Genomic DNA, 21,936 nt, shown 5'->3' on the forward strand with positions numbered 1-21,936 from the left:
AGCCAAATTTAACCTTCTCATCCTGCATTTCTTTGAGGTTGGGAACGAGGAAGAATTCACTCTGTTCTTGTTCTATTTTTTGGTGAATGTGTGTTATACGTATGAAGACTGGAAAAATGGGTGAGACGTGTTTGATATGCGTCGTCGTCTAGATGAATGGAATTTGTAGCCCAAATCCGCAGTCCTCCTTCTGTCTCGCAAGAAATTTTACTACCGAAGCAAGCAAGGAAGCCGTTTATGCACACTTTTTTACTTCTAAGAACACGAAGGGTTGTTGGATGTTTGGGTGGAAGTAGGTGTCACTCCAGTTTCACCGTCTCACACGTTATTATATTATTACTATTATTACTTTCCTTGTCTCTCAGCCTGTCTGCATGGATGTTATTTCTTGGCGGAATGGTGACAATAGACGGTGGGTGTCGTGTCACCAATCTCCAACCCATCCCCGAAGTAAACGAAGCTATAAGTGTTCATAGGTAGGTGGTTGAGTATGTGTGCTCTGAATTTCACGCAGATATTACACCGCTCCCACCACCAAGAGGAGAAAATGCTAAGAATATGCGGTCGTGAGTTTCTTCTACTTTCTTTGTTTGAATGGAGGGACGAGTGTATTGAGGTTATGTTCTCTCGTGGAAACAATCTTGCTCTCCTCCTGTTTTCCTTTTATTGTGCGGTTGAAATGCGGATGGGGATGCAGATTGTGTACCTTTGTCATGCTCCCTCCATGAATTTGCATATGTAAAATGTTGCGGGTTTCTCCATAATAAATGTGGATTAGGACTTTTTTTAAGTATCGATAATATTTGAGATAATGGCTGGAAAAACAGCATATGTTGTCGTAAAACCAAGCATTTACTGGCTTCGTAAGGCAGGTTTTTTTTCTCGACCGCTATTGAAACTGATGAAGAAATCTAATAAATCGGGTTGAGTTCTAGATATTGCTGGGTCACATCTCTTCTTACATATCACTACTCATCTGTAACAAGTATAGCCTTACCTACATAAGTACATATCTGCCCAGCAGATCAAGCAAGTCAGTGCGTTCCTTGTCTGTCTGGAAAAAATATATAGTGCTGGCAGCACAGAAAACTAAAGCAAAGGATGGATTGACGTCTCAAGTTGTTCTTCTTTCATCTCACACTTTCCCCACTCGCTCTTTGTTCACTTTTGTTATTACATTTCGTCTCAGTTTCTTCTCTCTCTTGCCGACTCCTCGTCTCGTGCAGTGAAGGATGGATTGGATGTGGTAAAGATAAGATGTCTGCATTATGTGTGTACTGTGTGTGTGTGGAAGTGTGTGGATGTGTGTGTGTATGCGCCAGATGCTACCTTTTTGTTTTGTAGTCGGGTATCGTCCAGGATTTATCCGGCTGATGGGGCGCCCACCACCACCACCAGCAGCAGTGGAGTCTAACCTCATTCCCATTCTGACCAGGGATCACCTCCCCCTCCTGTGTGCGAACTAATGAAATCAACGACCAGATTAAAATACGCCAATTTACAATTAGGAAGGAAGAAGGGCGAGGGGCTTAATGGGTGGGCAAACTGAAATTTAATTCACCACCTCGTCTCACACCTCCCCTCGTGTCAGGCAAGGGCTGCGTGTAACATAAAGAACATACATATGTATTCCGAGTATGATTCTTCATTAAAGCGTATGTACCATTATTACGTCGTGTTTACACCGTGTTATTAATTCGGCTACGTTTTTCTACATTTTTCATGTGATATTATTAAAGTGAAAGGAAAACGAGACATCTTCTCAACCTCTCACTTCCTGGTTTTCATTTCCTTTTTCAATGAGAACACGGTGAACTGCAATTGACCTCACATTTACATTACATCGTCACCATTTCTTCCTTCCATCAGCAGCAGCACTTTGATGCAAACTCTTGAAGCACGGAATTGAAGGGATGAGAAGTATAATTTTTTCCGCCATCTCCAAGCTCCGTTTTCCTATTACGTGCATCAGAGTGCACTTGTTCCTTCATTAAATTCAGTCTCGTCTCGGGGTACACATGCTTCTTCCTCTTCTTAATAATGTAGGAGGACGCGAAGGATATAATGATTCAGTTGGACAGCTCAAATTTTTCCTTCGTTTTTAATTTGGGAATACAAAGGACCCTCGTCGTCGCCCTCCTTCTCATGTGCAGGCAGCCGTGGTGGTGGTCGTAAGGAAAGTGTGGATGGATGGATGATGGAGGAATTAAGGAATGGATGACGCCAGTAGTTCCGCCTCGACTTCTGCTCGCGTTTGGTTTAGCACACAAATGAACATTTTGTGCGGCAGGATTGTTAGATAAGTTTGCAGAATACCATTTACAGGGTGTTCCCTTAATCCGACGAAATGTGAACAAAGCCCATTTTCAATGCCGACTTGAAAGTAATTAAGCAATTATTTGTAACTTTACGTGTCTAATATTTCTGTAGTATAAAATCTCTTGACCACGTTTCAACGTAATAATGAGAATTGAGGGTCTACTTAAAAAGGTGGATGGGAACACCCTGCTCCATGACCAACTTCTTGATCTGTTTTCAGTTTCTTCCTTCTTCTAAACTAAATTCTAATCTCCCATTCCACTCTTCTTTCCCCTTAATCGCGGAGAGAACTTTCACCATCTCCACGAGAGGAATGAGCCTGAGAGAGAGAGAGCTGGTGGTGGCCGACCTTATAAATTTCCCCTTCGTTCTTCGCGTTAATGAAATGCATTCAAGTTATTCGTTGAATGTATTCCTATTTGAGTAGGTGCATAGCTAAGCTGGATGGCTGGCTCGTATTTCCGTGCTCAATTGTTGAGCGGGGTAAATTCCGCCGTCCATTTGTAGTCGTAAACCACACAAGGCGAAGTGAACTGAAAGAGTTTGTTTCTGGGAATAAATGCAAATCTTCACTTTGCTCTTTTCTCCAGCCAGTCAGCCAGCCAAGTCTCAACATTAGCCAGCACATAAGTAGGTTACTTGGGCATAAAAGGGGTAAATTATAATGTTTTAGGTCTGATGAAGCACGACAAAATAGGACATATGTACACACACAAAGCTTAATGTGTACATGGGTCCGTTGTGATGTGTAACAGCAACATTTGTATGTAAGCAGAAACGACATCATTATTATGCACTTTACATTTGAATTCAAAAGTATGTCACATGTTACCAGATTCACATCTTCTTATCAGTCGCATGTGGTGGTGGGTATGGAATTTTGTCTCTTGTGACAAATAGCTTTCAACACAATGCTGACATGCTCACTGCTTGTGAATCAAATTTTTCATCTCGTCTCACACCATTCCTCTCTTCATAACATGGATTTGTAAGGAGCGATGTGTAATTCTGAGAATCGACGAAATCAGAAATTAGCCGTAATGTTTCTCTCTTTCTCTCTCTCCACTGCTAACTATTGCAAGAGCATGATCATCCTCAGGAAGTGGATAAATATTTCTGAGAGAAAGTGAGGCAATGTCGGACGGAGGAGGCAGTCATACATCTTCAGCCGATGACGGGACACGTCTCACTCTTCGCTAATTAAAAGCATGATCATCAGGATGCAGCTCATCTTTAATGAACTCCATTGGGGGCATCCGATGAAGATAAGGAGAGGAATCCACCTAAATAAATTTTCCCATGACGGACGGACCTACGGATGGTCGGTTTACATGTTTGGTTGCGAGGATTTTTGAAAATAACCTCAAAAAAGAACACCAAACTTCCGGAACTACTAAAACTATCCAGCCTCCTCCTCCTCCTCCTAACCCAGTGCGTGAATGTCCTAGATGTATATTAATAACTCATCCCATATCTCCGCGCTTGTCCCAACATATTTCAGATAGAGTGAAATGTTAAAAGTCCAACTAGGGCGGCAATAAGATTTCGGAAAAACCATTTCAACAAGTTTTGCCATCTTGTTATTAATGGGATGTTCACACATGAACTATGAACACGAAGTAAAGTGGAATAATTTTATGGGCGTCGTGGTGTGATATGGTATGTGGTACTTAAACTCGTAAACTTGTATTTTTAACTGTCACACTTCTTTGCCTTGTATATTTCATTCTCTGCTTAATGCTATTGTATTTAATAGTTTGTAAATACGTATATGCGTTCAAGTGACCTTCATATGTATATACTCTCCGGCTTGCGGAGAATAAACCCCTTTCAGCCGTGGAATTAAAAATAAACAACAAAAAGACAAACTGTAGAAAGCAAAAGTTGCCAGAGTGGAGGATGCTTTGGAGGACAGTGAGATAAGTTGTGGGTGAAGAGTCATTATCTATTTCTTCTTCTTCGTTCCCCAACTTTGAACCACTTCAACTTTCACCACAGAAATTACTTTACTTTCAGATTAACTCTTTCTTCTTCCTTAAAGAAAGAGGGAAAGAAAGCGAGCGAAAGCGAAAGAGTGGAGCGAGAAAGAGACCGAGAACAAAAGTAAAGTCGGAGTGAAAATAGTCCAAAATTGAAAATGCATTCCACCCTTGTGCAATATTTTATTTTGCATAGTCATAAATAAGTCGGAGTGAAAGAAAATGGGGAATAAGGACAGTAGGAGAAAGTAGTAGCAACCAGCGTGCTTGGGGAGATCGATCAAACCAAGTGGAACCAGACCAAACCAAAACCATGTCCATTCACGTATTCACGGAAGAAATCTTTTTTTTGTAACCCGACCTTATTCCCCAGTAATAATATTGTCTCATTATTTTTAATTTGCCATATCTTTAAGTTTAATTAGTAACTCTGCATATGTAGTTGGAGGCCCTGCAACTTGTTCGCCGTAGGGTTTAATATTTGTCGCAGTGTTAGATACGTAGTTGGCTCTAGTTAAAAAGGAAATTGGCCGCCTCGATTTCTGAGATTTGTTCGAAATTACACGGCTAATCTAACTCGGCTCCAACAACATTTTGCAATGTGGTCGTAATTTTCTTCTGAACGAGTGATCAGGATCGCATACTACGCACACATATCAGCGTCGTCCAATATGAGAATGGAGAGGTGGATTGTCTCCTTATTGCACTGTTTCGTACAGCAGCCAGCAACGTGTGTGTGTGGGGTGATGCAGTAAGAGATAAAGAAACAGTGGTACACATTGTACGAGAGGCGATGCGATAATTCGGCGTTTCTCACAGCTCAGTTGCTTTCATGTGTGTTGGTTCTGCTTGATATTGGGTGGCTGGATGAACGGGAAGTCATTGCGCATTGCAGATCTGAAAAAGTGAAACGATTCTCCCGTTATTGTATTACGACATGTTCGGTTCTTCTTCTTCTCTGGAGAAGAAAAAGATAGTTGGAAGATACGCCAAAGTCGTATGAAGTCATTTAAACGACAACCAACAGCTCTTTTTTGCCCTTTCAATGCCACCAGTGGCACTACTTCTCAATTGCCACCGATAACGACCAATATCTCCTTTAATGTGGAACACACAGTGGACGAGATGAATGTACGGACGTATGTACGGAGTGTCCCTATGTAGATTATACGCAGGGAAAGATGTGTCCATGTCGAGAGGAAGGCTTATTTAATTCAATGTGGGGGATTTTTCTTCATAATTTTCAAAATTATTGAATAAAATTGGCTCGCATTGATCAATTTAGCTTCACGCAGTAATTGATAACTGGCATTAATTTAATCAGCTTTGGATTTGGAAATCTCCCAAAAAAACTGAGAAAAATCTCTCGCAATTTAGGAATTCTTTGAATCCATGCGTACATATATGGAGAACGTGTAAGTAAATGATTTCATGAGATTAAGATATGTCAAAGGAATCTCGTTCCCAAAATTTCGTCGCTATTCAGCATCCGATGAGATTTATTGTAAGTAGATTATTCATTATGCTTGGGACATTTCACATATCTGCAGAAGAAGGAGTGGAGCAGTAATCAGGGTAGGATTCTATGTATTTATCATAGAAAAGGCTCCAGATGAATTCAATTTCATTCCACTTCTTTCAGGTAAATGTAATTTCCTGTCCAACTCATTTTTTCTCTATTTGTTGCGTTTTTATTCGAGTATCACAAGACGTTCTAGATATGTACATATATATTTTGGGAAAATCAGGAAATGATCCAGTTTTTAATTCCAGAGTCTTTTATCCTAAAATTTGTTCATGGAAGCGGAAACTCGCGAAAATAAACTACTCCGTTTTTTGAGGTCTTAGAGAATTTATAATCAATCATGCTGAACAAATTGAACTATTTAGATTTTTCATTAGACAAAGTCAATGAACGAAATGAGTTCGTTCCTCATGCTCTGAGTAAAAATCTAAAATCCGGATTTGCCAGTGAGGAACAAATCGAAAGTGTTTTTCAAAAGTGTTGAATCTGAACAAAGCTTTTTCGTCCATCCACTCCATCCAAATCCGAATAAACTCCAAATACATAAGTCGACAGACTAAAGTCAACACTTGACAACCTCCCATCATCATCATGCATACATCCAACAAGAGAGCAACATCACAAGGACGACGACGACGACGATTACGACGTCGGTTTCCCATCATCAACCACATCCACCAAATAATACTAAACTACCTGAATGCGGAATAGATTTGGTTTTTGAAGAGCAATTTGAGGAGACAGAGAAGTGCCATTGAAATCGTGGAATTACGTACGGTCGCATTTCCCACAGAAGTGGACACATTTCACTCGTTAGTGAAATCAAGTGAGAATTAACCAAATCCTGGGGTCTGCAGAATATTGCTACTTTGCAAAAGCAGCCCAACCAGAATGTTATTGCTACACCGAATGGGCGGTTGCGAGTGCTATTTATTTGGATAAAGTAGCTCTCCCCTCGGTTTGTCCGGTGGTGGGAAATATAATACCTAAATAAATCATCATCCAGTCGAAGGATGACGTCCTCCCCTCGAGGACACAACAGATCACGAATTTTTTACCTAAGTGTTGACGAGACCACAACAAAAAAGGCATAAAATTCTCACATGCGTAGTTATTTTATTTATTAAGTTTTTTCGCTCTCATTCTTTCCAAGGAGAAAATCCATCTCGAATTTTAAATAGTTTTCAACTTTTTTAGACGAGCAGAGAGCGAGCGAGCGTTGTTGGTCTCGTAAATGAACCCATTATCCTCGACTTTCTCTCTGGATTCTTCCTCCTCTTGATTTTATGATGACGGTGATTAGAGTGGTGGCGGATGAGCGACAGAGTGAGGGAAATGACAATGACAAACAAATAAAATGCGTCCTGGTCGTGGCGATGCTGGTCTGAGCTGCTGCTTGTTATTATTGACCCCAAAAATATGGCTCAAGATTTCCTCGGAGCCTGCTAAATGTTGGAAAACTAATTTATGACGTGCTCAAAAAGAAGGGAAGAGTTCATTTGATGGAAATAGTTTCTAATTCAATTCCCTGACTTTGCTTTTTACTGGCCGTGCTTCTATTTTCAATAATCGGTGAAATAAATTCTCCAAGAACATGAACTATTTCCACCCACGGATGAATGGGCGTTTTGACGGACGGGTATTTCACTTTTGCTTTTTCCACAATATTTTTATCCTGCCTGCTCCACTTTTAAAAGTTCTGTCTGCTCCAGTTGTAATACGGTAGGCAAAATGGGAGTAAATATTTGTCAAACATTCTTAGCATTCTGTCACCACCGACAGGAAGTCGTGTTCGGATCAGGATTCTGCTCAGGATTATATAAGTAACGCGAAATGAAATTACTTACGTACGGGTTTATTGCCAGCACATACACACGCAAGGTACGTAATCGGATTTGTGAGGAGATCTCTCTCGTCAAAATTCATATATCGACTTTCCCTTTTTTTGACGCAGATTGCAAATTATTATTACGAAATATATTTACAAAAACAACTTTATTTATAAGTAGATTGCACAAGCATGTCGAGATCTGTACACTTCGCAAACACATCTCTTACATAATGTGACATTCCTGAGCTAATAAATATTTTCTGACAGCCTTCTTGCCACAGCGTTGGGTGCAATAAATAAAGGAAAAATTATTCCAAACTACTAGCACATAGCAGAGTTCAAGGCCAACCAGCACATTTAATAAGCATGAATTTGCGACAGTTGGCGATGGGAATTTACAAGTTTACAGAGTATGGGAGGAAAAAAGGCTGTGTTTTACGGCTCCTCGTAGCTATGCCTCGTATGTAGATACGTACGCTATACATGCCACACAAGAGGGAAACAATGACTGCCTTTGCTTTCCCCTCTTCAAGTGTTGGACATTGAATACAGAAGAAGATGAAGATGAAGAAATTTATCACAGGCCACTGGCAAATTTCCCATTTCTTGCAGCAGTGTCTCCTCCTCAAGCTAATGGTTGGTGGGAAGCTGCATGGCTTGGTTTTGGTGGGTTAACAACGTCATCCTCCCCGTCGTCGTTCGCCCTTCGTGCAGTCTTGAACCAGTCGCGGTAACCTTGTCATGTGGACAATTTGTCCAAGTTGGTTTGACTCTGTGGCAGGCTCGTCGTAGATCTTTATGAAGAAAGTTAAAAGAACGAAATAAATGCATAAAGCGCAAAATATTGGCGAACGGAGGGCTGGTCCTTTTCTGTGGTGTGTAGCTGTAGGGTTTGTTTCTTGCTACGTCATATCTGCATTTTATGAGATCTTTTATTTTTAAAGTGGAACACTTTGTAGAATCGTAAACAGCATGAAAAATGGTGAAGGAGCAACAAGACGACGACGACGAGTCGTACATATGCACAGACAGATATATCATCAGGTTGACTGCATTTAGGCAGTGGAGAAAGCATGCATGGGGAGAGATATTTTTTTGCAAATGTGCAAATATGTATAAGGGACAATTCCATGTCTAACTTTAACGTGGAAAGATTTAGTGCAAGCAACACAATAACTGTCTGCTTGGATTTAGCTCAGGTAGAGCGTGTGATTTGAGGTAAATTTTGGCAATGAAATGGCTCCAGTATTTCAGACTGGAAAATTCAGACATGGGAATTTGCAACTCTTTCAAGTTGAGAAAGTGCAAATTTAAAAGATACCACCCAGCACGGATGACATTCGTGGAGTGAATCTGAGCCAAAAATATAGACCATCGTCGTGATGGCCTGCATGATAGTAACATACGCAGCAACACCCGTCGTTCCAACTATTACGACGACAAGGCCAAGAAGAAGAAGAAGAAGAAGAGAGCAACATACTAGCAAAAAAGTAGTGCTTTCCTCGTTGGCTTTGGCGTTGGCTTGGGGCTCCACCAGAGGACGAATAGTTTTGCAGTGTGTATCGTGTCATAACAAAATATATAAATGGATCACGAACAAAAGTAGAATTGTGTTAGCAGTGGAGAAGAGATTTTGTGTATCTTCTCCCATCCGGGACAATTATATCGTCTCGTTTCCTAAATGAATCTCTCCCCGTCCAGCAGCAGCACTTATGCCTGCCTGCGTAGGAAAAGATAGAAACGACGGGGCTATATTTTGTTGTGTGGTGCTACACACCCGTCATCAATCACTGCGTATAGCGCGGAGGTGTCGTTGCGTGACCTCATATCTGTGAATGGAGTAAATCAAAATTCTGAATTTCCACCAAAATGATGTCAGTAAATTAAGATAATCAGAACGAGAGGGGCGAGATGGCGGTGATTACACTTGTCACTATGGCATGGTTTCGTAATAAAAGGAGACTGTTATAAATAGTGTTAAAATCCGACTTACTTTCTCCAGGGCGAAGAAAACGTCTCTTTAGTTTAATGCCTTAAACCGCAAAGCTGCAACGATATCCAGGAGTCGCCAGGCTGGAGTTGCTGGTGGTTCTGGTACATGTAGAAGAGCATCATCGCCACAGAGGAATTTCGCACTTGAGTAAACAACCAGATCATTCTTCATGTGGACCCAGAAAGCACGCGGGTCTTCTTTCTCTCTCCTCTCTCCTCTGGGTTTGCGAGGTGTTAGTGATGGATCGACTTTTTCCCTCAGCTTAAGAAAGACCAACAAGAAGGTACTGGTTGCTCCTGCTACCACCACCACCACCACGTTTTCTCAGCCATTCTAAACACAAACACACTTCAGCTTACTTACGTTACGGTGTAAAATGGCTACTAAACTTTACGAGAGTGGAGTGAGTGGAGGTGCATGAAGAAGAAGGGTCTCATTTTTTTACAGGATTTTCTCCATGCGTGCCTTTACTTTTGCTCCTTTCTCCACTCACTCATCAAACTGGGAGATACAATTTTGTATCCGATTTTTGCTCGAGCCCATCACTCCGAGTAATGAACCCTAACCCTAATTCTAATCTAATTCAGTGAGAAAATGTGCAAAGTAGGGAGGTGAATATGCATACAGAACGAGTGGCTGGTGTTGATGATACGATGCTCATCACAATCTACCTGTGGTTTTATTACTTTGTCGTTAACACCAAACATGCCCGAGTGGCGGCGAGGGGTTTAGTACTAGGCAGCAGCCTAGTAAACCCATGTTTCATTACACCAATAATCCTTAAAGTGCCCCAAAGCTATTGTGCAACAACTACTAAAAACAAAAAAACAAAGTATCCAACTCACCACTTTGGATGGAAACATAGCCCAAGTTGGGTCTAACTCGGTTGACTTTCCGAACCACACCTCCGTCATTCATCCACGCAGATCACTTGGATCATCATCATCATCATCATGCACACTGCATGAAACGCTCTTTTACTTACTTTCTCCTGCCTGGTTGAAGGGCGAACCACGACCAAGCAGCAAGTAACCAACCGACTCAGCGTGAATGATATTTCGCTGTAAAAAAGATTAAGAACTCATCCCCATCCCCACATTTTGCACCGGTCTCACGTTTGCCTCTTCTCCTCCTGCGCTTCGTTTACATTCCGACAATGTGCCACCGCAACATATCTATGACGAGATGCTGTGGGTTTTCCTCCTCGGTTTTTTCTACTGGAAAAAGAAACTTGTATATTTTTTGGAGGAACCACCTGCCTCGAGAGAGGAGGAGGAAGAAGAAGACCGACCAACACAACCGCTGGCGGTCTGATCCTCCCTTACGCCACACATTTTTATAAGATAATGCGAAAAGTTTGGTAAGTATTTCAACCACCTGACGACATGAACCATCATCACGGATCTGATCACACCATGCGAATGGGACACGTGTGTCAGCTTTCGTTGTCTAGCTTTTTTTACAAGATTTCAAATAAATCTGGTCCCCACTTGTCCTACATGTTACATTATACGATGTTCTTGTTCTAGTTTAATGGACAACAGAATTTGCACAAGGAACAAAGTGGGATGGATGTCGAGTGGGTGAGGAGGGGAGAAAATATGTCAGCCATTTCCTTATCCCCACAGTATGATCGATGTTTGTTTATGTTTACACACTGCCTCAGCTTGGCAAGTCGTAAAATAAAAGAAAGGGTTATAATACTCCTAACTCGGTCAATAAAGGGGAGATAAAAATTTTATCCCGTTTAAAATCTGGTGTGACGAGACTAGACAGCGTCTCAACGACTATTCTTATTCTCGAGTAAAATAACAACATCTTGCCGACAGATTTACCCTTCTTATCCACTTTCACCAACACCATTATTACCTACAGCAACTTTTTGTTAGAGTTTCGTATTACATTTTCGGTGACAAGAGCATAAAAAAAGTTGCGAAAAAAATGCAACAATATGTTTTGACTGGATAGGTATGTGCTTGTGTATATTGCGAGTTGCGAGATCATAGACATGAATTTTTGGAGTGGCAAATACCTTGCAATTCTAAAAATGAATATTTATATTTATGTCATCAGTTTTTTAAAATTACATAATTATAACTTAATGTTAATGTTAAAACTGCCGCCTTATAAATAGGTACACAATAAAATAAGACAATTAAACCATACCTACTTGGTATTCATTTCCTTTGTGATTCGAATGTGTCCCCATATTTCATCATTATTTGTCTACTTCATTCAATTTAATTGTACTATTAAACGTCTAGGTTTATGTGATGAGACTCTGTTGAAATCAGATTTCATGTTTGAAGTCAGATTACAAAAGGAGGAGAAAGCATACATATATTTAGCGATGCCTCGATGCTGCCAGAGAAAATTAATGCTTTTGTTTGCTGCTCAACCCTGTCTCATCTTTTCTTTTCCATTCTTGGCTTCCTCCTGTCCTCGCTGCTTGTCTGACTGTAAGAAGTGAATGAGTTGTTTTGTTGTTGTAATGCGATGATGACAACTGATGATGAGATGAGAATTTTTTTACGAAGGGAAAATCAGTCGTGTGAAATTAAATCCGTTAAACAAATAACGAAGAGGAAGAATGCTAGGCATTTCCTGTAAAAAAATGGAAACGAGGGATCAATAATAGTTTTATTTTTAAAAAATACAAAAAGGTGTAAAAATAATCTAAATTTATTTAGCGTATTAAAAGCGAATAATGTGAATTCATGCAGACAAAACTTTATCTTTGTTAACCTCCTTTGATTCTGATTAGCAATGAAACACCGTGGAAAAAATAGTTGACAAAGACAAATACCCGATTTTACGAACAATATGACGAAATGCTTGTTTGAGTTATCAATTTATTATCAAGTTGGAAATGAGACGTTGCGCTAGGTCAACATTTTTAACGAGAACCGGGACTTGCTTGTCGTCCTCTTTTATAAAAATCAAGTAACTTTTTATTTACTTAGATTTTACAAGTAACGAGTACAATGCATGACATCATCACGAGTAAGGATCCCATCAAATGTCAAAATATAATAGATTACATGAGAAACGGGAGGAGAATTAGCAAGGCTTTATTTTATAAATCATAAAACTTTGTTTTTCAGAATCAAGAAAATTGTTGTTTTGCTTGTTGTTCTTCTGCAAATAGGTCATCATGCCATTTTAGCACACACACACAGTATCATTTTTTTCCTCCTCGAGATAAACGAAGAGCATCTCGAACGAAACTACCCCAACTTTCTCCTTGTATTTATTACTCTTCCATGAAATACATCCATCACATGCTGACACTGCATTTTCCATTAGGCATCGACCCCTCTGCATTATCTTGCTCCATGGAATGGCAACTTTGCAAAATAAATGGAAGGTTGACACGCACGTACAACGATCTTTCTGCAAACCAGATGCGCCATGCAAAATTTGAATGGAGAAAGTTTATTTGAGCAGATAGGATGTTCTACATGAAGCGAAAGATGAATGACTGTGAACACGAAGGAGTTCAGTTGCTGGTTGAAAGGTCAAGAAAGAAGGGAACAAAAATAAATCCCCAGTTTATGCATCACTTATTTCAGTCAAGATTCGTCCTTTCTTTCCCCTCAATAAAATTGGAATATTTGGAATTGGCCATTCGTCAATTCCAAAATGCAATAAACTAAAGAGTTTGGGATATATCAAGTGTCTCGCGCACAGGTCCGCTTTTTCAGAGAGCGAAAGGCTCCTCGTCGAGTATGTGATACGTATGGACGTAAGTATGTGGCCAGAGTTGCATGAAAACTGCAGAGAGAGAGAAACAATCCCTACCGGATGCATTTTATGACCACATCTCGAGCAGTGGAAACATGTATGTAAACATTTATATTTGATTTACAGGCTGCAAATTTCTGAAAGCAATTTGCAAAAGAAAACTTTACCATTTGAATTCAATTTATTTGAAGGTAACAGCTACATACAGCAACCCATCAAACCAACAAAGTAGTACAACACATGATTTCCTCCCACTTCTCGAGGAGGAGGCGGAAGGAAATGTTATTGAAAAACTTGTAATGTATTTAAATGCACACCATTTGGATGCAAGTGTGGGACATCTTGTCGTTTTAAATTTGCCCAAGAATGGAATAAAAAGTGGAGGAGAGAGTCGAGCTTACGAGGGTTCAACCCGAGAGAGAAAAAAAGAAGGTGGATTGGATGGTTTGGAAAGAAAGGGAGGACGATGGGAAATAGGAAATCGTGATTTTTTTGAATAGGGCTTATCCCTGACTACCAGATTATGATGATATTGTTACAGATTATACGATGGGATGGTGCGGAAAAGAAACGGAACGTAAAAATGGCTCGAGTGGAAGACCCAATTATAAATCTAACACCAGTTGCGAAATTGAGGCCTTTGAAAATTCAAATCGCGAACATTTCTCGCCCGCAGTTTTCAAAACTTGAACTTTGTTTGATCCCCAAACTCCAAATGCTGCTTATCCGACTAAAATCATGAAGTGGCTGGGAATGGAAATAATGTATGATTGATCACAGCCCAAGTAGTTGAGTGCATGTCGAGTTGACACTCGATCACATCCCAGCAGAAGCAGCAGCAGGAGGAGCAGCAGCGGATTCCAAAGCCAAATCCAAAGTCAAGCCAACCATCATGCCATCACTATCAACTAATATCAGGAACAAGGAGTCAAAGCTGGAATTTCGAAGGGAACACACTTCACTTTCTCCTCTCCTCCACTTGTCTTTCCTGCCTTCTTCTTCGCCCAAAGTCTAAACTCCTCACTCCTCAGCCCCCACTCGACTAATACTTTGCCGGCATAAAGTAAAATAAAATAAGTTGGAGCAAGCAAGCAACAAAATATGTGAGACTGGTGGGATGAGAATAGACTTGAAAAGTGAGAGGAGAACGATGGTGTGGCATTTGTCCAAAAATTCTGCTTTGTTTCTCATTTATTTGTGAGCTCAATTCTGGTCCCACTTACTTTCCTTAGTTTACAGCCATTCAATGAAAATGAAGGAATAATGCGATGCAGTGGCGGTCGAGTAATAGGGACGGCAGAGGCGGTGCATTTGCTCCATCGGTGCAAGTGGAGTTGGGAGAAAGTAGAGTCGGAATGTGGGAATGGCTCCTGATATTTATTGCATTTCCTCTCTCTCGCTTTCTCCCTCCAGAACGGAACCTCTGCTTTCGGCCCTCCTTCCTCACTCCACACTCTGTCCAGACAACTCACCTAAATAAATAAGGAGTTATTTATACATCCAAAGTCAAACAAAATAAAAATGACATCAGAGATATATGTCGATGGCGAGAGTCTGACGGTGGTGGGAATGGGATGGTGATGATACAACTCTATCCATTCGCCTCCCGGTCAACTCTGGGTCGGATAAGGATGAGGAGAAGAAGATGAAATGCGGGTTGGTTAAGTGATCCAAAAAATTTAAAAATAACATGCGTCCCACTTGGAGCGGTATGGACGGGCTGGAAGGAAGGAGCCTTAATCCCATATTGTCCTTGGAAGTGGAGTGTGTTTAGCAGGGAAAAGGACACGGAGTTGAAATAAGAAAAAGACACTTTCTCTCTGCTCGCCCAATAATGAAGATGTGAGCCGGTGTAATCCGTTCAACAGAGAAGGAGAAGCAGCACTTATGCTCAAAATTGATTGTGAGTAAGCCCACAAGCGCGGAGAGATTTATCGGTTTTTGTGCAAGACAGAGGAAAAGAGATCAGTGAAAGTCCATTTCTCGATTGCTTAATGCACAGTTTAGCGTTTGTGGTGGCTTGTGGTTTCAGGTCGGCATCCAACCAACACCAGCCAACTATTCCCACTCACTGAGGCAATACACTTATCTTCCCTGTTGTTGAGTTCACTTTTTTGTGTACGGAACAAGAATAAGGAGAAAAGTTGAAACTGGTGAAAGTGAAGTCTACATGTTTTTTGCTACTCTGATTGTCGCCGTCCTGCTGCTGCTGGTGCTGCTCCTGGTCCCACTACATGCATTGCCTTGGATGACACAAAGAAAATAAATATTAAAACTTGTCAAGATTACATTTTCGCAGGATTTTGAAATCTGAGCAGCAATAGAATTATGCGAGCATGAGAGCACCCCCAACCAACCAACCAGTGGACAAAGTTGTGCAAAATATAATCTGCAGAGAAACGGGATTAATGAGTGCATGGTATAATAGTAAAGACGAGGCGGAAAGTAAGCCAAGTTACAACATTATGTGCAGACTTCTTCCCACCGCCCTTTCGAACCCCTTGAGCAAAGTGGAGAGATTAGAAGCATCCTACATCTGGGTCCTCCCGATCATCAAGGTTACGTACTTTTCTCCTCCGCCGCCTTTCGTACTTAATTACAATTAGTCGGGAATTGCAAGCAGTTACTTGCAGACTAGTGCTTCATACAGCCACGACTTATCTGTGGGAAAGTTGATTTGCGGAAATGATACTTGCCTCAAATTTGGATTTCTCTCTCTCTCACCCTTTCCGCCCGACCCACAAAGCCACGGCGGGAAAAGAGTAAATTGATCATTTACCCGCAAATGTGACATCTTATCAAAATGGGGACGATGAAGAAGATGAACGGACGCGTACGTGGCTGGTTCCTCGAGTCGTCGAAGGAGGAAATGGCTGAAAAGAAGATGGGATGTTATAATACTTTCCCCCGAATCGCTTAACATACATATAATCAAACCACTTCCATTACCGACTTTTTTTATACCAGAGTCGTATAAGCACTTGTAAAAACGTTGGGGTGAGTTTCAAGTTGAGTGAAATCCTCAAGTGCTTTTTTTCTTTCTTGGATTGAATAAGAAATGATCATCACGCTGACTGCTGCTGCTGAACATCCATCCAATTCATGGCTGATTGAGAGAATTCGCTAAAAGACATGTCCAGTTACGTGACCACTTATTGTAATTTAATATATAACTGAAGACGACTGTAAAATGAGCACTGATTTCTAAACCGGAAATAAATTGTGTGGAGAAAAGAACAACTTGATGCCATGCCATGCTTGATACTTAGCCAGAGCTACCTATCTAACTTGGATATTGGGGAGCATTTTCAATCCAAAAACGCGACGGCGCTCCCTTTTCTCTTTGCTGGAAGAAAGCCGTGTATGTTCTCAACCCCGAACTTTCTCTCTCTCAGTTCCTCTCGGAAAGTGTGCTGAATAACTGGAGCAAAAAGAGGAGAATGGTCTCCAGTGTCAAACCAACAACTGCTTGTCTCCTTCGTCCTCCTCAAATTGCACCAGCCACGACTCGAGTGAGTAGTGAGGTGAGATTTATCCCTGTTCTTGTATCACTCCAAGCTTGGGGGCAGGGAAGAAAAAATTGACCATTTGTGTCAGTGGAAACTATTCTTTACCTTCATTTACACGTTGAATGAGTGACATTTTTGTTAAAAACAATGTTAAGCAGGAAGACTTTAAAGAAATTAAGTCAAGATTAGGATACGAAATGTTATTATAATTAAGCATACGCTACATATTAGTAGTTTAGCTGCAAGTGATTACAATATTTGATTAATAATAGGATCTCTAAAGTAGGAGTGAAATTATACCGTGAACACAATTGTAACCCAATCAACATCACAATGAAAAGTTTGTTTGTTGTATCGTGGCATCTCAAATTGTCCCACTTTTTCTGGATCCTTCTCCTCTGCCCTCTCGTCCACTTGGGTAAGTCAAGTCACCTCCAGTCAATAGTTTACATTGAGACTTCGACAGTAATGTGTCCACTAGCCTTATCCGTATAGTCGTAAATGTAATGTAAATCACATCCAAGTTCAAGATGAAACACAAAAAAAGACATAAAACCAATGGCCCAACTTGAGAAATAAAGAAGTAAAAAGAGAGAAAAAGTAGGCGAAGTAACGAAACATGGTCAAAAGTCAGAGGACGAAAGCAATCAGCGTCACCCTGACCCCACGATATAAAATCACCAACAACAGCTAGCTCTGACTTTTTTTGGAAATATGTTCAAAAATTCATGGTCGTTGTGGCAGCAATCGCGGTCACTTGTAATTTTTCCCTGGACTCATTTCCCCTCCACCACTTGACTCCTCTCAAACCAATCCTTCCAAGCGGCCCGATGGGAGTATCAATTCCATATCTCATAACGAGTTCAAGTATTTTTTCCCCACTCCAGAAAATAAAATAGTTTTCGCCTTCTTCTTCCTGGGTGGAACGGTGAGGAGAAAGCTGAGATTGTTTTTGGCCAGGTCTCTCGAGTCTGGGGAGACAAGACAGGAGCAAAGTGGAAGATTTTACCCAGAGGTGAAATCACGCTGGAAAGTCCAATTCATTTCTTTTTTGCTTTTGTTTCCTAGTTGTAAAACAAACAAAAAAGTTTAACGGAAGTGGGAACAGGTAAATATTGCGTCACTCAGAAAGCGTGGAAGATGGCGATGGACGGGTTTATTATTTTTGCTGTTGACATATTTCAAATGGGGAAAGTTGTGAGCAACAGTTCATACATGGAGAAGGAATTTTAGGCCACGTCGCATATTAACTCGGTCTGTTTTTTTACACGCATTGACAACATTGATGAAGAATCTTCATGGGCTTTTCGACACACCTGTGCCGAGGAGAACGGGGTGAAAGTTATAGAGCGGAAGACGAGTGTGGATGTCGAGCTAGTTGGAGAACAACAGCTTGGTTTTTCCTATAGGTTTTTGAATTATATAGCTTTCAACACCTTTCAAGAGTGCTGTTGGGTAGCAGCTTTGGAAGAGCGGACTCGACAATTTCCTCCTTTTGGTGTCCATGTCATGTCATGTCGTCAACTCGACTCACTCCTCAATGTCTCTGTCTCCTGCTTGGCTGTCCTACGTGGTGACGTGAAAACTAGAATTTCCTAGGGAAGGCATAGGTGTACGATTTCCTTGAAACTGTGGCTTTTATAAGAATATATATTTCCACGAATATATTTCCCTAACAGTCAGGAAGGGGACAAGGTGTCTCGGAAAGTAAAAACACTGAAAGTGTGGAGAAGTTTGGGTATGAATGGGTTTGCCTTCCTTTCGTTTCGGCAGGTAGTAAACAGTATCAAGTTATTTCACGATAATAATCTCATGTCCACCTCCTGCTGGTAATTCTATTAGTCGTCCTGTCTCATGTTGTGTGAATGGAGGCAATAATAAGCTAATCCAAATATCAACTCGTCAATTTAATAAAAAACTTGGCGAAGGCGGTTTGTTGCATGCCTACGTAACTACGTATGTTCGTACGTACCTACTGCATGCCAAACCAAAAGCTATCAAAAGTAATCGAAACTTGTCGGTTGGAAACACACGAATCTCGCAGTAATTTGGAAAGCACTCGTCCGTCCGAAAAGGACGTTTGAACACTTGTAAAAGACGAAATCATGAACCTTTCTTAAATTTCATCATGAATCCTGTTATCCGCTTAAATTTCATGATTTTCCAAGAAACACACGCAAGGAATCCTCCAAGACGTAATCCTCTAGAACCGTTGCTTATACCGGATTCCTGGCAGAGAGATCTCGTGGAGCGAGCGATGCTATTCCATTCGCACCCCAACAACGAAATAAAATAGAGTAGGAGATGAGAAAGGAATTAGTGTTTCTCTTGGTGGTCGGTGAAAAGTGGGAGAAATTTGTTATGTCCAAATGAGAATTTGTTCTTTCTCTCGCCCTTCGCTCGCTCTCTCTCCGACTGGTTTACCCCTTCTGCACCAAATTAATGTGAAAACTAGGAAAGCGTCCATCACGTCGGGAAAATTAGAATGAAAATCCCGTAAAATACAATTAGCAGAGGGAGCAGCAATATTGCTTTATATGGACGATTTTGACTTGTCGGCACAATTTGGTGTGTACGAGAATGCTTACGAGAATGGTGAAAGGATAATTTTTCTGGCAAAGTGAAAAATGTTGGTGATCAAGAAGTGTTGGTGGAGGCAGGACTCATATATAGCGAAGAACAACATATGGAGTTGGAGAAGAGTAATGGGACCATCATTCCGCCCTCTCCCAGATTTCACTTTCTTCTCTCACCAGCCAGTTTTTAGGGATATCACAAATCACAGCAGTAGCAGAAGGAGTGGTGTGTGGAAGGAGTGGTGAGTGTGAGAGAGTTGGGGGCAGTCGAGGGCGTTTGACGTGGTTGGTTTTTTGGACGGTAGTGGTACTTTATTTAATCGGAAAAAGATGACTCGGAGTGAAAAAGGCAAGATTTGTGTCATGAGTGATTGGTGCAATCTGATGCAAAACTGGAGAAAAGTAGAAGAAATAGGGACAGAGAGCGAGAAGGGGAAAAAAGTGCAGAGAAAGGCGGAAGCGAAAGAGAGATGATCGAGATCTAAGGTCCACGGAGACCGAAAATCGCTGTGAGCTGAAGGGGAGAAAGATGAAATTGAAACAATTTCCAAGTCCAAGTGTCCAGTAGTTGCTGGTCAGCTTTACTTTTTACTCGACCCCGTTTCCCTTTTTTAAAGGAATATATACAGAATTCCAGAATATACAGATATGAAGCATAGAGTACAACATCTAATGAAAACCAAACTTCGTTGGGAGGCTACATCACCACCGCTGACAAAAAGTTCAAGAAGAAGAAGTTTAACAAAAGTTTCAAAAAATCCCTTCCGCAAATTTTCATAATCTTGGACGCTATCTTGTACATCGTATTTAGTTCTAGCTTCTCGTGCACGTGAGGATTTGTAACTCCAGCCAGCAAGTCAATGGTGGAAAAGATATGTAGGTGATTTTTTAAAAGAAATATATCACAACTTCACGGTGGCTTCGTTGCTCCTCTTTTAAAATGCGGACATGCCTCAGAGCTCAATTCCTGTCTTCTTTACACAGTCAGCGAGTTATATATGTTCCTAGCTTAGAGAGCAGCATAAGAGTCTTAGCAGCAGTTCATACCTATAGTGAGAGCGGAAAAAAGAGAACTAAACTAATCGTAGACAGACCTGACTGACTTACCCTCATGAAGAAATCTGTACCATTGGTCTACGCTGTGGCCAAACTTTACGTCACATTGCATCCCGTTACCTCCTTACTTAGCTTACCTCCATCACTGCAACTAGATTTCTACTGTCCGAGGGATGAGGGAGAGAGACCTGTGGACAGATCAAGTCAACCAACAGAATAAGATCAAGTGAACTGCTGAAGAGAAATCTCTCCATCCATTTTTAGTTTTTTTTAGCCCAACTTATATAAAGTCGTGTCACATACTGTAAATAGCTGGTTGGTGGATTTACTTACCGTCGTGCCTACCCGCTTGCCTGGCCTAGATTTAGTTTTTTTTTCTTTTAGAAGAGAAACAGAGATCCGTTTTAGTATGGGAACGGAAGAAGAAGACGACATTTGAGTGAGTTAGGAGAAGGCTGAGTTGCAGTCTTTATGACTTGATCCATTCCTCGACGACTCTGCTACCGTGTTGCTTTCTCAGATTTTACGATTAGAAAAACGTTCAATAAAAATTCCATTTGCTGCTTCGTTGGTTGGTGATTCGAGTACAGGACGGTTTATTCCTCTGCCAGGTTTTTTGGGGACAAAATCAGGAATTGTAGACCAAATTGAGTCAAGTTCCTTTGGTTTTAAGACGTAGGTACGTCTGCTCCATTTTTAGCATAAAAAAGTGACATGTGTCTCTATTTTTTCTGCTGAGAGATGATTGTCATTTAAAAAACTCCAAGTACTGTAGTTTGAGGTAGACGAAAACGTATGGTGGTTTGTTACACCTTAGTTTTTCCCCCGCATTTGGTGGTTCTACTTACTTACATACGCCTTATTCGTGTTAAGCAGGACGGTAGTTAAGAAATGAAACCTCTCGTTCAGATTTGTTTTATTCCAGCGAGGAAAAAGGGATATTAAAAAGTTCACAGGGTTAAGTCGCCTTCTCGCAATCTTATTACAATTTATTTCTGCGTGGATGGAGAAAGTAGCACTGCAAGAGCTTCCTGGGTCTGGTTCTTCTCCTTTTTTATTATATTAGCTCATGTTACACATGCTTAAAACACGAGATAAGTCGAGGCATGTATGAGAGGGGGCGAAATTGCTTGTGAACATGTTATACCATTATGTACATACATTCCTCCTTAATTTCTTGTATAACAAAGTCGGATTATTTCTCCTGGCAAAACGGAAAATCTAGTCGAAAGAAATCTTGAACTTTACATACATAAGAAGGAGAACATTAGTGTCAGTTAGCATTGGGAAAATTGAGTTTGTGTGCAGGACTTAGTTTTGTGAACTGAGAGAAGCACAACTCTCCCACTGCATGGCAAACACAAACAGGCTCCGTAGCCAGGCAGGGAGGGAGGGAAGCAACCC

At 40.9% G+C, this 21,936-nt stretch overlaps 1 protein-coding gene across 1 annotated transcript in view; it reads left to right on the forward strand.

Annotated features, from left to right (window-relative positions):
* The first annotated feature begins 16,778 nt into the window (after window positions 1-16,778).
* LOC110851571 (fibroblast growth factor receptor 2-like) overlaps window positions 16,779-21,936 on the forward strand; it is a 33,538-nt gene continuing 28,380 nt past the window's right edge. Inside the window, exon 1 of the mRNA XM_035853063.1 lies at window positions 16,779-17,318. Within this exon, the coding sequence (XP_035708956.1) occupies window positions 17,234-17,318 (85 nt within the window). The 5' untranslated portion in view covers window positions 16,779-17,233. The remainder of the gene's footprint in view (window positions 17,319-21,936) is intronic.

Source organism: Folsomia candida, unplaced genomic scaffold (assembly GCF_002217175.1).
Source record: "Folsomia candida strain VU population unplaced genomic scaffold, ASM221717v1 Fcan01_Sc006, whole genome shotgun sequence".
Classification (NCBI taxonomy): Eukaryota; Metazoa; Arthropoda; class Collembola; order Entomobryomorpha; family Isotomidae; genus Folsomia; species Folsomia candida.